Source organism: Anomalospiza imberbis, chromosome 1 (genome assembly GCF_031753505.1).
Source record: "Anomalospiza imberbis isolate Cuckoo-Finch-1a 21T00152 chromosome 1, ASM3175350v1, whole genome shotgun sequence".
NCBI lineage: Eukaryota > Metazoa > Chordata > Aves > Passeriformes > Viduidae > Anomalospiza > Anomalospiza imberbis.
In genome coordinates this window covers 35,184,164-35,200,641 of record NC_089681.1, presented here as the reverse complement: position 1 = coordinate 35,200,641, position 16,478 = coordinate 35,184,164, and the positions used below count along the sequence as shown (strand labels likewise).

General features: G+C 43.8%; 1 protein-coding gene and 5 non-coding genes across 10 annotated transcripts in view; 1 reads left to right on the top strand and 5 right to left on the bottom strand.

The window, feature by feature from the left end:
• DNAJC5B (DnaJ heat shock protein family (Hsp40) member C5 beta) overlaps window positions 1-16,478 on the top strand; it is a 55,794-nt gene that overhangs the window by 28,613 nt on the left and 10,703 nt on the right. For all 5 annotated transcript variants that reach the window (XM_068187645.1, XM_068187634.1, XM_068187654.1 and 2 more), the window contains one exon: window positions 14,828-15,041. In XM_068187645.1, the coding sequence (XP_068043746.1) occupies window positions 14,828-15,041 (214 nt within the window). The remainder of the gene's footprint in view (window positions 1-14,827; window positions 15,042-16,478) is intronic.
• On the bottom strand, window positions 3,990-4,062 carry TRNAA-AGC (transfer RNA alanine (anticodon AGC)). The gene has a single exon. It is a non-coding gene; the product is annotated as a tRNA-Ala (tRNA).
• TRNAY-GUA (transfer RNA tyrosine (anticodon GUA)) lies at window positions 4,401-4,489 on the bottom strand. The gene is given in 2 exon segments: window positions 4,401-4,436; window positions 4,453-4,489. It is a non-coding gene; the product is annotated as a tRNA-Tyr (tRNA).
• TRNAY-GUA (transfer RNA tyrosine (anticodon GUA)) lies at window positions 5,553-5,641 on the bottom strand. Its single transcript is given in 2 exon segments — window positions 5,553-5,588; window positions 5,605-5,641. It is a non-coding gene; the product is annotated as a tRNA-Tyr (tRNA).
• TRNAA-AGC (transfer RNA alanine (anticodon AGC)) lies at window positions 7,717-7,789 on the bottom strand. The gene has a single exon. It is a non-coding gene; the product is annotated as a tRNA-Ala (tRNA).
• On the bottom strand, window positions 11,382-11,470 carry TRNAY-GUA (transfer RNA tyrosine (anticodon GUA)). Its single transcript is given in 2 exon segments — window positions 11,382-11,417; window positions 11,434-11,470. It is a non-coding gene; the product is annotated as a tRNA-Tyr (tRNA).

The window sequence follows — 16,478 nt, the reverse complement described above, 5'->3', positions numbered from 1 at the left end:
TCAAGGTCTTTTTCAACCTAAATAATTCTACAGTTCTGTGAGTGTAAGCACCTGGCGCTTGCATTGGCACATTTGTGGGAATGTGATATCATCAATCTGCCAGACTTCCCCATGTTTATATTTCAGCCACTGTCCTCCATTAGAGAGAGGCTTTATCTGTCTGGCTTGTTTTATTTCAGGCCATGTTTCATATTCATGGATAATCATGGATAGTGTCCGTGGTTAAGTCCACCCCTCAGTCAGGAGGAGATGTATCTGTTGTATTTCTTCCTTGATGGCCTGACATATCATGGGCCCATTAAGTTATAAATAGTTCATGCTTATATTACCAGTCCACTTCAATCTTAGCATCCTGACCCATCAGCTGGGATTTTTGATTTTAGTCAGTGACCTGAGTCTTTGGTAAATGACTACATGATGTACTTTAACAACAAAGTTCTCTATCCAAGCAGAAATATCCTGCCATAACCCAGCAGTCCAGGTGGGTTTACCTCTGCTCTGCCAGTTGACCTACTTCAGTTTCAATGGCCCCCTGCAAAAAGCATTTGCCACCATCTATGAGTCTGTATAGAGATAACGTACTGGCCATTTTCCCTTTCAGCAATGTCAAAAGCCAGCTGGATAGCTTTCACCAGTAGCTTTCACCTCTGAAAACTGACTAGATTTACCTTGTCATTCAGCAGTTTCTGCAACGTGTATGGGACTCCACACAGCAGCTTTCCACCTTTGGTATTTTCCCAAAATATGACAGGACTCACTAGGGCATATTGGTTTTAATTTTCTGGTATTTCATTTACAATGAGGCTTTGGCAGAACACATCACATCCTTTTCAGGCAATATTCCAAAACCTTTGCCTTCTGGCCAGTCAATGATCACTTCCAAAATTCCTGGGCCACTGGAATTTCCTATTCAAGTGCATTCTATCATTGGTGCATCCCACTTATTCCACATAGAATCAGTTGCATGATGTGTAGAATGGACTCTCCCTTTGAATATCCTGTGGAGCACTGGCAGTCGGGGCCATGAGGAGCTGTGCTTCAATACTAATCATGTCTGAAGCAGCTCAAACTCCTTCATATGATGCCAATATTTCTTTTTCAGTTGGAGTATAGCCAGCCTTGAATCTTCAGTGTCCCTGATGTCAAAACCCTAAGAGTCAACTTTTTGCCTTCCCTGGATGCTTTTTGCCAATGACTTCAAGTAGGACCATTCTCCCCAGCTGCAGCATATTTTCAACATCTTGTCCTGCCCAAAGCAGCCTGAGAGCTACTGTATGTACTACTTCCTTTTCAATTTGTTCAAAGATTTGTCATTGTTCAGGGCCCAAATGAAATAATTCTTCTTCCAGGTTAGTTGATAGAATGAGTTTTGTATCAGACTATAATTTAGAATAAATATTCTCCAAAAATCTCAAATGCCTAATAAAGCTTATGTTTCCCTTTTGCTAATTGGTGGAGACCTAACTGTTATTTTGTTGATCACATTTATTGGGATACAATGTCATCCATCTTGCCACTTTATTCCTAATAAATGGATCTCCTATGTAAGTCACTTGACCTTACTTGGATTTATGGCAACACTGACTTTCAGAAGATTTAGACAATTTTCTTCCCCTTCTCAAAAACTTTGTCTGCTGTGTTTCCCCATATGATGATGTCACCAATGTATTGCAGGTGTTCCTGTTCTAGTGCAGTCTGGTTAAGTCCATGGAAAATGGCAGGGCTGAATTTCCACCTCTAGGACAGGTGTACTGGACACCCCTCCAAGTGAAAGCAAATGGTGACCTGCACTCTGCTGCCAAAGGGATTGAGAAAAATGTGCTAGTGATATTGATTGTGGTAGGCCACTTGGTTGCCTTTGATACAAACTGCCTCCAGTTCAAATTGAAGTTCTAGACTGTCTGGCATGTCAGCACTTAGCAGCAGCATGGCTTCGTTCAAGGCACTATAATCTACTGTTGGTCTCCACTCTCAATCAGATTTTCATAGTGGCCATATGAAACTGTTATAGGGTGAGTAAGTCCTGCTGATCCCTCCAGGGCTTTCCAGCTGATAAATCAGCTTATGCATGGGAATCAGGGGCACTTGGTTGCTGTATTATAAGGATGAATTGGTTATCACCTCATTTATGAGTTCTTCCTCCTCAGTATGTAGCCACCTCTCTTCCTCCTCTTGTTCTTGTAATGGCCCTGCTTTGGAGTAGTCTTCTTCCTGCTGCTGACTCTTAGAAGAGGCTCCTTCATCCCTTACTAAAGGAGTTGACTTCTACTTAGAGTATTTCTTCTGGTGAAGATGATATTGGTACAGGTGGGTCCTTTGGTTCAGATGCAGTGTCTGTCACTGGGACTGCGGTAGCCAAAGTGCCTGATATTTTGTCATCAGATCCAGACCTTATCCCCTTGAGGATACTGAATAGTGTTGAACAGGACTTGCTAAGCATGATTTGTTTCTCCCTGGAATTATCAGGTTGACAGCATACTTCTTCCAAATATTTTACTTCCAAATATTTACTAAGTTTTTCAGGATTTTGAAATTGTTCGGGGGTGAAATTCCAGAATATTCGAGTTGCCCATTGTCATACATACTTGCCAGTATTATCCCACACATCCTGTCCCTATATATGCCCAGGCTCAGGGCAGTTATCTGGGTGGTATCCTTAAATAGTTGTTTAAGTCTAAACAAGGCCTGAAATACAATCAGGAGACATAGCAATAAGAACATACTGGTTTGAACATCCTGACTATATTCAGAATTCTCAAGAGCTATTATAATTACCCTGGAGGAGAAGGAGAAGCTGTGGGAAGTGTATGCCCCACAGATTGGCTCTAGGAGGAAAGATAAAGGATGTAATAAGGAATAGTTTCCAACAGATGGCTCTAAAAGTATGGAGAAGATAACAATACTTGATTACAAATAAATTAGTCTCATGACCATCAGTTTTATCATATCATAAGCCAGTGTTACAAAGTTCAACAACATGATAACCTTGGCCCAGCCCCCAGAGGTGATAAACAGCACAACAAGAAACATTCAGAGCAAGTAAGATATTACATAACCCAACCCTGAGAAGAGAAAACAACTCTGAGAGTAAATAAATCAACATCAGGATTAGCTACTATTAAACTAATGTAATTAATGCGTAAAATAAATTTGTTTTAATGCACTCTAGTCAGATTTGTTGTTATCTCAACTCTTCAAGCTCCATGTTGAGTACCAAAAAGGGTTGTTGTGGTTTAACCTAGCAGGCAGTTAAACTCCACACAACTGTTCACACACCCCACCCCCAAGAGGGTTTTTGGAGAGCACTGGGAGAAAAAAGCAAAATTTGTGGATTGAGAAAAAGACAGTTCAAAAAGACAGAAAAAGAAGGGGGAAATATCGATAATAATAACAGCAGAATTAGATTACACAAAATAAGTGACATACAGCACAATTGCTCAACACCTGCAGAACAATGCCCAGACAGACAGTTTATAAGCAGTGGACCCCAGCCATCTTTCTCCCTAGTATATGCTGAGCCTGATGCCACGTGGTATGGAACATTCCTTTGGTCAGCTGGAGTTAACCTATCCCATCTGTGTCTCCTCACAGTTTCTTGTCTCCCCGCAGTCTCCTTGCTGATGGGATGGTGCAAGAAGCTGAAATGTCCTTGGCTTTGCATAAACTCTGCTTACCAAGAGCTATAAACAGCAGTGTGTAACCAACATTATTCACAGTCTGAATCCAAAACAAAGATACTAGGAAGAAAATTAATTGTATTGTAACTAATAACCTATATAAACCTATATATGACAGGTATACAATTCTAAATGGCATCTATCCAATGAAGAGGAAAGTCACATAATACCTTCTCTCAATCCAGAGGCCTTGATCTTGGAGAAGTCCTGGATTCTATCCTCTACTGTGCTTCCAAGGTTTCCTTACCCTTCAGAGGACAGGGGGACCCTCACCAAAGGGCCCTGTATCCAGGCAAGGGGAATAAAAAGCACTGGAGAATGCGGGCATCGATCCCGCTACCTCTCACATGCTAAGCGAGCGCTCTACCACTTGAGCTAATTCCCCACCCTGCAGCCTCTGACCGAGGTCCTCCCCCCGTCCCAGGCACCCAGCCCTCACCCAGGATGCCCTGCACCCAAAGCCTGGGCCTCCCATTCATATCACTCTCATACCACCAACCCACCCACTCACTTTCCTGCTGGAGGTGACTGCAGACAAGCCCCATCATCAGAATCACCATCCCCTGCCCAAGGGTTCACCAAGAATGCCTTGGCCAATTATCTCCCACAGCTCCCACAGGCAAGAGCTGATGACTGGGCAGCTCATTCTGGGGAGTCCCCTGGCCAGGACCAGAAAAAGGCAGCAGTGTCAGTGCAGAATGTGTGCCTGCGGCAAAAAGTCACTCCTTCGAGCCGGAGTTGAACCAGCGACCTAAGGATGGCCGTGCAAGGGAGCCTACAGTCCTCCGCTCTACCAGCTGAGCTATCGAAGGAAGCATGGGCACCTGCCCAGGACCTCACCCAACACTTTTCCCAAGCTACAGTGCACCGTCATGCTTCTATTACCACATCCTGCTTCAAACAGCCCCAGCTCCAACATCACCAATCCTTGCTCAACACTTTAGCCCATCAGTCATGCAAACCACAAACAGAAATGCTCCATAAGCTCCTTGGACATAATTTTCTTCATGAGTAGACAGGCAACACACAGCTTACCTATATCCTGCTGCACACTGCCTTGTTCCCTTTCACTGTGCTGCCTTTTGCCCTCCGCCCAAGCAGATGACACATTATAGGCATTCTACTCTAAAACCTCCTCTAAGTCAAAAGCTCATGTGTAAGTCCTCTGAACCTTTCTTTCTCTAGACTGAACATATCCACTCTCCTCATTCCATCCACAAAGAGAAACCTTTCCATTCCTTGAGATTCTTGGTGGCCCTCCAGAGATTGCTCTTTGACAGTTTTTCTGCATAGAAGATCTCAAAACGTGATACAGTACTTTAGATGGCATTTGATGTCTATCAGCAAAGAGGGAGAAACCTGTGTTAAATTGCCCATGCAGACCTGGATGTCATCTTATTCTTTGCATTCTATGAGCACCCACAGGCCCTGACAAAGGGCCCTGCATCCAGGTAAGGGGAATGAAAAGCACTGGAGAATGCGGGCATCAATCCCACTACCTCTCACATGCTAAGCGAGCGCTCTACCACTTGAGCTAATTCCCCACCCTGCAGCCTCTGACCGAGGTCCTTCCCCCGTCCCAGGCACCCAGCCCTCACCCAGGATGCCCTGCACCCAAAGTCTGAGCTTCCCAATAACCCCACCCTCATACCACCAACCCACCCATTCACTTTCCTGCTGGAGGTGACTGCAGGCAAGCCCAGTGGTTAGAATCAACTTCCCACAGCCAAGGTTCACCCACAAATGCCTTGCCCACTTATCTTCCCAACCTTAGGCAAAAGCTCATGACTGAACGGCTCATTATGGGGAACCCCCTGGGCAGGACCAAAAGGAAGCAGTGTCAGTGCAGGACGTGTGTCAGAGCCAAAAGGTCACTCCTTTGAGCCAAAGTTGAACCAGCGACCTAAGGATGGCTGTGCAAGGGAGCCTACAGTCCTCCGCTCTACCAGCTGAGCTATCAAAGGAAGCCTGTAATTTAGACATCTAGACATTCGTCTCACACTCATCCAGTCATTCAAGTCTCACATCACTCCCTTGTATTTACATGACCCTCCTCTGCAGGAAATAAGAAAGACTCGACTTATTTCACATTGCTTCTCAAGTCTACAACCCCTGGCCAGGATAGACACAGCCATGGTGGCTCACTTGAAGCAATCATCCAGAAGAGAAGGCACTATCACCAAGACAAAGAAGAGAGAACTGCAAGCAAGGAAGTCGGTGCAGAGGTCAGAGTGATGATCATGTCCAGTGACTGACAGGCAGGTCCAGACTGACAAGCCAGGGCTTAGTTCAATGCAGGACATTCATCTGCACATCAGGTTTGGATCCAAGGTGTCTGTGCCATGATAGTGCTATGGCTGTGGCCATTACTGAGCTAGAGACCAGGACTCCCACTTTTTAACACAGAAAGAAAGTGAAGGCCCAGATATGAACATAAAGAGAACTCCTGTGCTGATGGTTGGAGGTGCAAACCCCACATGAGGCTGGTGAGGGCCATTCAGGCTACTCAGGCAGTTAATGCCCACACAAGATGTAATGCTCACCATGTAAGAGAACCAGCAGCACTCCACTATACCAGCAGATACCAACAGACTATCAGGGTCCTCTCTCTGCTCTGCCTCCATGATTATGTTCTCAAAGCAATCCATTTGAATGAGTCCTCAGGGCATCTCTATGTCTACCTTCTCCTCCAAGCAGCCCTAGATGAGGGACCTCATCCCTCTTGCTCAAGACTTCAGCCAGTCAGATCATGCCAACCTCCAAGCATGGAGACTGCACAGCATTCCAGGGCAATATTCTTCTTCCACCTGGCTGACCTGAGGAGGTGTCAGGTCCTGAGACAGTGGTCCCGAACCATTTTTTCTGGGATAGCCATAAAACATCAGGTTCCTAGAGGACAGTCCTTCAGACAACTAACACTCAGGATACCTTTGGGCTAAATTGAGGCAAAACAATGCCAAATGATCAATCATAAAATTGCATTTATGGCAGCAGCAATTTAAACTTTATTGTAAGTTGTTTAAGTTTAAACCTTATTATAAGTTGAATGACCCATGGCAGCAATGATCTAAACTTTTCTGAACAGCCCATGGGAGCAGCAATTTAAACTTTAAAGAAGAGGAAGAGAAGAAGAAAGAAATAGAAGAATATAGACATAGAGAAAAAGATTTGGATCACTAGCCAGGGTTCCACTGCTGCCTCTGGTTCAGTTCCTTCAGATGGTGGTTGCACATCCCACCCATCTCAGTTGTGCTATTTATAGACTCGCCCTCATGCACGTGCATTTTGTTATTTTCAAACTTTTCAGAAGGGGGCTGGGGGGCCTAATGGTTTCAATTCCCTTCACAGATGTCAGAGATACAAGTGCAATGCTGTCTCATACCTGGTTTTGGAGATAGTTACCCAAGATAAGGAAGCTGATCCGAGGAAAGCATTATCATGCATTGAAAGATGCTTTTTTCTAACTGTATCTTATCTCATCAGCATGGAAACAGTCCTTTCCTCTACTGCTAAGTGTTTTAGACATTCATTCTTTTTAGGTTTTCATTCTCTCATAGATGAGAAAAAAACTGGAACCTCTGCTGCTTCAGTTGTGGCCTGTTGTTTTTCTTTTTTCCAATAATCACCACAATAAAAGGCCTAACTCTTGAATCAATAACCTCCTGATAGGCATATTGAGAAGTGCTTGCTTATCTCCCACACAGCCCCTTTTTCTTCAAAATCTGCACAGGGCCACATACAACAGCCTCTCCTCAACGGGCAAGGCAAGTGCAGCTGCTTCCAAGTGTCCTGGAGACCTTATTCTTAGCTCTTTGCACTTGGTCAATGTCTGTCTCATACATGGAGGCCCAAGGATGGGCACAATATTCTGGATCCTTTCCATCATCCTCAGAACAAAGTGAGAGAATCCGTTCCTTCAATTCACAGCCCATGTTGCCATGGACATAGTCCTTCAATTCACAGCCCATGTTGCCATGGACATAGTCCGAGATGCTGTTCTCTTTGCAGTGCAGGTCCAGGCAAAGGGAATGAAAAGCATTGGAGAATGCAGGCATCGATCCTGCTACCTCTTGCATGCTAAGCAAGCGCTCTACCACTTGAGCTAATTCCCCACCCTGCAGCCTCTGCCTGAGGCCCCCTCCCCTCCCAGGCTCCCACCCAGCCCTGACCCAGGATGCCCTGCACCCAAAGCCTGAGCCCCCCCTAATCAATTTTACTTTCACACCACCACCCACCCACTCACTTTCCTATTAGGGATTACTGCAGACAGCTCTAGGGCTCAGAACCACTGTCTGTCACCAAATACTCACCCAAAAATGCCTTGGCTCATCATCTTCCCAAAGTCAGACAATGGCTCATGGCTGGGCAGCTAATTCTGGGAAGCCCCCTGGGCAGGACCAAGAAAAAGGCAGTGGTGCCAGTGCAGGATGTGTGCAAGAGCCAAAAGGTCACTCCTTCAAGCCAGAGTTGAACCAGCAACCTAAGGATGGCCGTGCAAGGGAGCCTACAGTCCTCCACTCTACCAGCTGAGCTATTGAGGGAGCCATAAGGACATACCTGGGACCTCGCCCAGGACACACTCAAACTACTATTCATCTTCCATACCACTTCACATATACCTGCATGACACTGTCCAGGAGGAAAAAAGAAACATTTGCCTTAGACCCACATTGCCCACAAAATTTCATGTCCTCAACACCAAACCAGGGCAGACCCAGCCATGGTGTCTCATCCCAGACAAGAGGCCAGAGCAGAAGTCACCACCAGGTACTGCAAACAAGGAAGTCAGTGCAGAGGTCAGAATGATGATCATGTCCAGTGAGTGCCAGGCAGGTCCAGACTGACAAGAGAGGGTTGAGGTTAAACCAGAACTTCCATCTGCACATCAGTGCATGTGTCAAGAGTCTTTGTGGCTGGACACATCCAAAGTTATGGCTCTAACTTAGCTAGTGGTCAAGATTCCCGTGGTGTAGCATGGAAAGAGACATTAATGTAAATACCCGTGGGTGGAGATGGAGGTCCCACATGAGGTCAGTTTAGGGCCTTTCAGATGTATTAGGGCAGGCCTCACCCTGACAGATGTGATGTGTATCCAGCAGAGCTATGGAGGGACCCAAACAAGCTCTTCCTCTGTGACAGAGCAGTCAAAGCCTCAGGATACCTGCTACAGCAGCCTGAGCTCAAGGATCACTGCAGCTGACTAAAGGGTTCAGCCATTTATATTACATCAACCTCAAAGCATGGAGTGCACAGCACTCCAGGACACACTCCTTATCCTGCCTGTCTGACCCAAGGAGGGAAAAGATGGAATCTCTCCTGCTTCAGCTGTGGCCCACTGTGTCTTATTCTTCTTCCCATCACCACAGTAAAAGGTCTAACAGTTGAATCAATAATCTTCTGAGAGGGATTTGAAGCCTTCTGCTTAACTCACTCAAAACCTAAAATTTGTGTCTATCTGTCTTTCATGTATTTTAATAGAATATTCTGGGTTGAAAAGAACATTTAAAGTTCATGTTGTCCAACTTTACTGCTATGGGCAAGAGCCTCTTCCACTAGATCAGATAGCTTAAAGGCCCATCTTACCAGACATGAACTTTTGCAGGGATGGAGTATCTTCAAGTTCTCTGGGCAACCTTTTCCAGTGCCTCACCACTGTCACCATAAAGAATTTCTTTTTACATAACCTAAATCTACCCTGTTTTGTTTAAAACCATTTCTGCTTGTTCTCTCACTATAAGGTCTGCTAAAAAGTGTCTTTGTCTTTCTTATAAGCCTTCTTTATCAATTGAAAGGTTGTTATTAGGTGTCCCTGGAGCCTTCTCTTCAACAGGCTGACCAGTCCCAACTCTCTCCATCTGTCTTAACAGGAAAGGTATTTCATCCCCAATCAGTCCTGTGTCCCTATTCTGGACCAGCTCTAACCACATCTTTCTTATGCTGGGGAACCCACGGCTGGACACAGCACTCTAGGTGTGGGCTCACAAGAGGGTGATAGAGGGGCAGAACAACCTCCTTCCACCTGCTGGCTATGCTACTTTTGATGTAGCCCAGCATATGACTGATTTTCTGGGCTACAAAGGTACATTGCCAGCTCATGTCAAGTTTTTCATCCACCAGCACCCCCAAGTCCTTCTCCATACAGTTGCTCTCAATTCATTCCTCTCTCAGCATGTACTGATACTGGTGATTGCCCTGACCCAGATGCAGGCCTTGCACCAGGCTTGTTTAACCTAATGAAGTTCACATGGACCCACTCCTCGAGCTTTTTGAGGTCCCTCTGGATGGAATATCTTCCATTAAGTATATAAACTACATGGCTCCCCTTGTCATCTGTAAAGTTGCTGAGGCTGCACTCAATGCTACTCATAATGGCATCACTCATAATGGCATAAAGATATTAAATAGTATTGGTCCCAATAGAGACCCTCAGGGACACCACTTGATACTTGTTTCACTTAGATATTGAGCTGTTGACTACAGTTCTTTGGATGCAGCCATCCAACCCATTCCTTATTCATTGAATGGTCCATCCATCAAAACCCCGTGTCTCCAATTTAGTGACAAGCATGTTGTAGGGGATGATGTCAAAGGCTTTAGCAAAGCCTATGTCTAGGTGGATGACATTCATAGCTCATTCCTTGTCCACTGAGGCAATCAGTCTATTGCAGGAGGCCACTAGATTAGTCAGTCATGATTTGGGCCTGGTGAAGCCGTGTTGGCTGTCTCTAAACACCTCCCTATCTTCACATGTGTAGACACATCTTCCACGATGATCTGTCCTGTGATCTTAGCAGGGTGACTCACTGCTTGGTGGTTCCCAGAGTCATTCTTTTTACCATACTTAAAAATTAGTTTGATATTTTGCTTTTCTCAATAACAGAAGACTTCACTTACGGAGGTATAAAGGTGAGCAAGGATACTGATCTAATCCCAAGTTAATAGGAAGATGCAGATACCCCAGTCTACAGCCCTTGCTGCTCCTGCTACAGCTCTAGCTCCCACAGTTATCTGTGCAGCCAGCTACAAATAGCTCCTAATAACACCGGTGGGCAGAGGGACCCCTGGCAAAGAAAGGGCCCTGAGCTCTATTCCACTGATGTCCATTTCTGTACTTCACTAGATACTTGAGAACTGTCAAGCAAAGAGGGAGGAGATCAATTCCTCTGCCAAACTGTCCATAGTAGTCATGATACCACCCTGGATGTCATCCTCCTCTGTAAACCCAGGGCACACCTTGTATCTTCCCCCAGCCTCCAGAGAGTAGATGGATCCCTGTGTCCAAGCAGGGAGGAATGAAAAGCACTGGAGAATGCTGGCATCGATCCCATTACCTCTCACATGCTAAGCGAGCACTCTACCACTTGAGCTAATTCCCCACCCTCCAGCTTCTGACTGAGGTCCTCTCCCCTCCCAGGCATCCAGCCCTGACCCAGGATACCCTGCACCCAAAGCCTCCCATTCATATCACTCTCACACCATCAACAGCTCAACTGATCATGTTCCTACTGGTTGTGATTCCAGACAACACTAGTGCTCAAAATCACAATTTCCTAACCAGGGTTCATCCAAAAATGCCTTAGCTGGTCAACTTCTCAAGGTCAGACAAGAGCTCGTGGCTGGACAGACCTTTGAAGGGGAGCCCCTTGGGCAGGATCAAAAGGCAGCAGTGTCAGTGCAGGATGTATGCCAGAGGCAAAAGGTGTCTCCTTCGAGCCGGAGTTGAACCAGCGACCTAAGGATGGCCGTACAAGGAAGCCTACAGTCCTCCGCTCTACCAGCTGAGCTATCGAAGGAAGCATGGAGGCATCATCTTCACATACTCTGATACTTCATTGTGTTGTCATACCTGACCCTATAGAGCATACTCTTCTGTCTTCAAAATGTTGTTATCTTCATTAAAAAGCACCCTCATCAGATCCACCCCTGTGTCAGAGTCTGGCCTGATCTCGCTTTTCAGCCTGCACCTCCCACTGACAGAGGTCGAGTTTATTTCACTGACTTCATTTCCATAAGTGCCTTATCCATCCAAGGCACACTCATCCATCTTGTGGGATTGCTGGTTTTCTGTTTGTTGCCACTTTTCTCTCCCAGACTTGCTTTCTGCTGTGGAGGTCTGCAGTGGGCAGTGATCGAGAAAGCCATTCACCATGAGAAAAGTATGAATGGACATAAACCCATGGTTTTGGTATAGGAAGTAACCTAAAAACTCCGTTGTTCATTTCACTCTCTGCTTTTTTGTCTTCTTTTTTTTTTTTTTTTTTTTTTTTTTTTTTTTTTTGTCATAGTGAACTCTATCTATTTCATAATTGGAAATGTCACTTTTCCAGGGACCCACAGGTACCCACAGTACCATATAGCTAGTACTTTGTGTTATGTCACATAGTTTTTGTCCTTACTTTTATTGTTCATTGTGTTGGACCTAACAGAGTCCTTTGTCTCACTCGTATGAATTGCACTGCTAATATCTAGATCTTTTTCCCATTGCTAAATAATCTTCAGTTGGTATATGCCATCTCAGTGTGCAGAGAGTTGTTTTGCTAATGTACTCTTTTTAGTGAGAACATTTGTCCCAAAATCAAAATAAGAACACAGATTATCTTTTGTTAATTGCTGAAAGTAATCCTGTTAGTAGTCTAAAACAATACCTGGTAAAGTGAGAGTGCAATTAATGTGTTTCATCTTTTTAAAAAGACATTCTGTTCAAATTCTTACTTTTTATAAGATTGTTTGGGATGTAGGTAAGCCAGAAGATGTCTTTGGGTCTTAGGTCTCTGGGAAAAGAAAGAAAGGCTGGAAATTGATTGTCTGATGCCTGCAAACATACCAAACATACGTGTTTTTTTGAAAGTAATATTTCTTCTTTTTTTTTTTTTTTTTTCCTAATTGTTGGGGCTTGCTTTCAGGTAAGAAAAGGGATAGATTGCATAATTTACTTAAATACTTGGATGACACATAATATCATTAGTCATGCAAGACTTAGCTTGTTTTTTCAGTTCTTATATTTAATTTTTATTGTATTTAGGGCACATGTTAAACATGACCAAACCTTTGTGTTTAAGGTACAATATGCACAGTGTATTAAATATGACTGAACACAAACCTATTCATGCTATTAGACACATGTTTAAGGAGTTTTTTATGACCTATGATTCTGTGACTTGAGTGCAACAGAATTGAAGAGATCGTTGGCAGAAGCTGTTCCCAGGCTGGTATCAGTCTTGATATTGGCGGAATGGCTTCCAGGCAGGAACTGTCATCAGGAATAAAGCAGTTACTCTTTACTGGAGGAGTAACCTATACTGGGACTTCAGAAGTAAATCAAGTAGGACTCTACTCTGAGGTTAAATTTGTTAGAGGAAGTGTAGGCACACTGCCTTCACACCACAAATACTATTTTTGATCATAGTAGTTATGGCTAGCTCTCAAAATATTTTGAGAGAATATTTACAGAAAGAAACGTAGCTTGGCTGCGATTGTATCTGCTTAAAACACAACTAAGTCACTTTTGATGCCACTAGAGGTCAGCACTAGTCATTAAATAAATGTCCCGGGGCCTTCTCAAGTTCTTTACCGGGAGTGGTGATTTTTGAAAATACATACTTCTGTCTATGCTTGTTTTGCAAGTGTGTGTGAGTTCACACTACCAGTGCTTCACGACGGCTGGAAGCAAACCCCTTCTTCTCGATGCCGTGCTTCCCCAGTGCTGTGAGCCAAGAGTCACACACTGCACTTTTCAAGCTGGACCTCTCCTCACATGCCATAGGGCTGAGTACGCTCGGGGGCAAAAAGCAGTGTCAAACCCTGACCGAGCAACGGCTTCCAATGGCATAAGCAGCCCAAACCAGTTGACACTACTCCACTCTCACACCACACAGGGATTACTGAATTTAGTTCTGGACACCCCAAAATAAGAAGGATATTGACCTGCTGGAGCAAGTCCAGAGAAAGGAAATGAGGATGATCAGAGAGATGGAGATCGGCTGAGAGCATTGGTGTTGCTTGGCCTGGACAAGAGAAGGTTCCAGGGAGACCTTAGGGCACCTTCCAGTACCTTAAGCAGTCCTGCAAGAGAGCTGGAAAGGAACTTTTTACCAGGGCATGAAGTGATAGGACTAGGGGCAATGGCTTTAAACTAAAAAGGAGTATGTTTAGATTAGATATTAGGAAGAAATTCTTTACTGTGAGGGTCATGAGGCACTGAAACAGGTTGCTCAGGAAAGTTGTGGGCCTCCATCCCTGGAAGTCTTCAAGGCCAAGCTGGATGGGGCTTTGAACAACCTGGTCTAGTGGAAGCTGTCCATGCCCATGGTGGGGGAACAGACCTAAATGATCTTTAAGGTTCCTTCCAACCCTAACCACTCCATGATCCTGTGAAAATAACCATTCTGTGATGGTTCCTATGATGATCCTATGACAATCCCCTTTTACCGCTTTAAGGATTGTCTCAGAAGTGCAGCAGCGGGGAACTAGGCCAAAAGACAGGCACTTGAAACTGGGATTAACTCATTATGCTTTTCCACCTTGTGCTTCAAAAAGATGCTTCCCTTCTATTGTAATTCCTAAGTATGCTCTCCATCATCTCTGTCTGGGTGTCTGCAAACACAGACACTGTTTACAACATTTTAATGTAGCTACTATCGACAGGCAATTGAACACAGAATTTCCTTTGCTATAAAGAAAATAATGTTGCCTGGATAAGCAGTCTGATCATCATGTTTTTAAACAACCTTTAAAAAATCTTTATCTTTGCTAAAACCTGCTAAATGATGCAAATGAGTTGGCAATCATAATGCAACAAATGCCTGTGATTTATTATCATGTTGCAATCTGTGCTTTCATCATATATCACTGTCTACTTTAACACAGTAGCTGACTAGGTATCAATACACAAAGTTCATTCTCAGTGTAATAGGCACACCTCTTTCATCAAAACTTTCATGTTTGGTTCCTTTGTGTCACTTTTCCTCCACTGAGTACATCAGAGCTGGAAAAAAGAAGGCTGAACACACAGTTAGAATTATAACTCTATGAAAATACTTTTTGCCATGTTTTGTGTCTGTATACATGCACATATACAGATTACTTACTTTCCCTCTGTTTTTTTTTTTTTTGGTTTTTGTTGTTGTTGTTGTTTGTGTCTCATATTTAAGAAAACTGGCTCTGAAATATCATCCTGACAAGAATCCAGAAAATCCAGAGGCTGCAGAAAAATTTAAAGAGATCAACAATGCTCATGCAACCCTGACTGATCTGTCCAAGCGAAACATATATGACAAGTATGGATCATTAGGGCTCTATGTGGCGGAACAGTTTGGTGAGGAAAATGTTAACACCTACTTCATGCTCTCAAGCTGGTGGGCAAAGGTAAGCTGTTATTCTCTTTTGGAAATCAAATGTTACAGTGCACACTCACAATTACATACACAAGGAACCCCCTGAAAAGCATGATCTCTCTACAGGCTTAAGAAATAGTACGATCTAACTCTAAACTAAAAACTTAATAAAACAATATTATCTGGAAAATCCACACTGGCAGAATGTAACGTAAGCTCAGACTAGCACTAATATAGAAAGTTTTCTCTTTTTTTTAACCTGGTATATAATTATAGTACATATTTTGTAACACTTTCAGACATTAATTGGATTTGAATCTAGTGCTCCAGGTTAATTTTGACTTCCTTTTCTGTAATGACTAAATAAACATGACTCATTATTCAAACACAAGAAGTCCCATTTATGTGACAACCATTTAATAAATTATTGCAGTACAAATTTAGCTGTCTTTTTTGCTATATATAGCACACAACGCAAGCAAGTAATAATAATACATAACACTGTGATTATGGCATTGTATATGTGCCTTGGTGATGGAGTGAGAGAAAGGAACTCAAAGAAAAGGTTAGAAGAGTGGAATGGAGCAAGAAAATAGGACAGGAAAAGAATTCACTAAACACCTGCATATTGTTCAAGAAAAAAAACACATAATGGGCTGTTCAAGTCATGAAGGAGTTGGGTTAGTTTGTTCCTTTATCACATTTGGTGTCCTCTGATGTTTGCATATATCAAATTCAAGTGTTTCTGCAAATACTGAAATGTTACAGATATGCAACAAACAGAATTGCAAATGTGCAAAATCCATGCAGTTTCCACTCCACCTGTTTCCAGCCACAGCAGCACAGGAAAGCACTCTGCTGGACTGTGACAGAATATATAGGAAGATGATCTTTACTATTGGAAGCAAGCATGTGATGACAGTTTTTATCTGAGAACTGTGGAACACAGAATTCTGTGTTCAACAAGGAACAGGCCAGTGCTGTATTGCCCCACCTTCCCCTTTTAAGGTGGGAAGTCACTTCAGCACTTTGGGGGTCTTAGAAGCCATAATTTGACTTCTGAATCAGGATGAGGCAGAAGCTGCTCAAATACAGAACACTGCATGAAATCAATGAATAAAGTAGTGGTGTTCAAATTAAACTTTCGAAGGTGCTGCCCCTCAGAGGCTGGTTGGAGGCTGCCTGCTTGCAGCTGCTGTAGCTGCCTCCTGCTGCAGGCTGGACACCCCACCATAGCTGCTGTCATCTCCTCGTGGATCATTCCCCCTTGTCTTTGCTGTCCACCCTCTCCTTCTGCCTCTTTGTCACAGTTAGGTGCCTTCAGCACTGAGAGAGCAACAGTGTGGACTCCTTTAACAGTTTTGGCAAAAAAGATTTTCTTCACTGTTTCTTTTTTTTTTTAAGCTTCTATATTTCTTTTATTCGGTGATCTTTAATGGAGATTTTATGGAGTATAAAATCCTCTGGG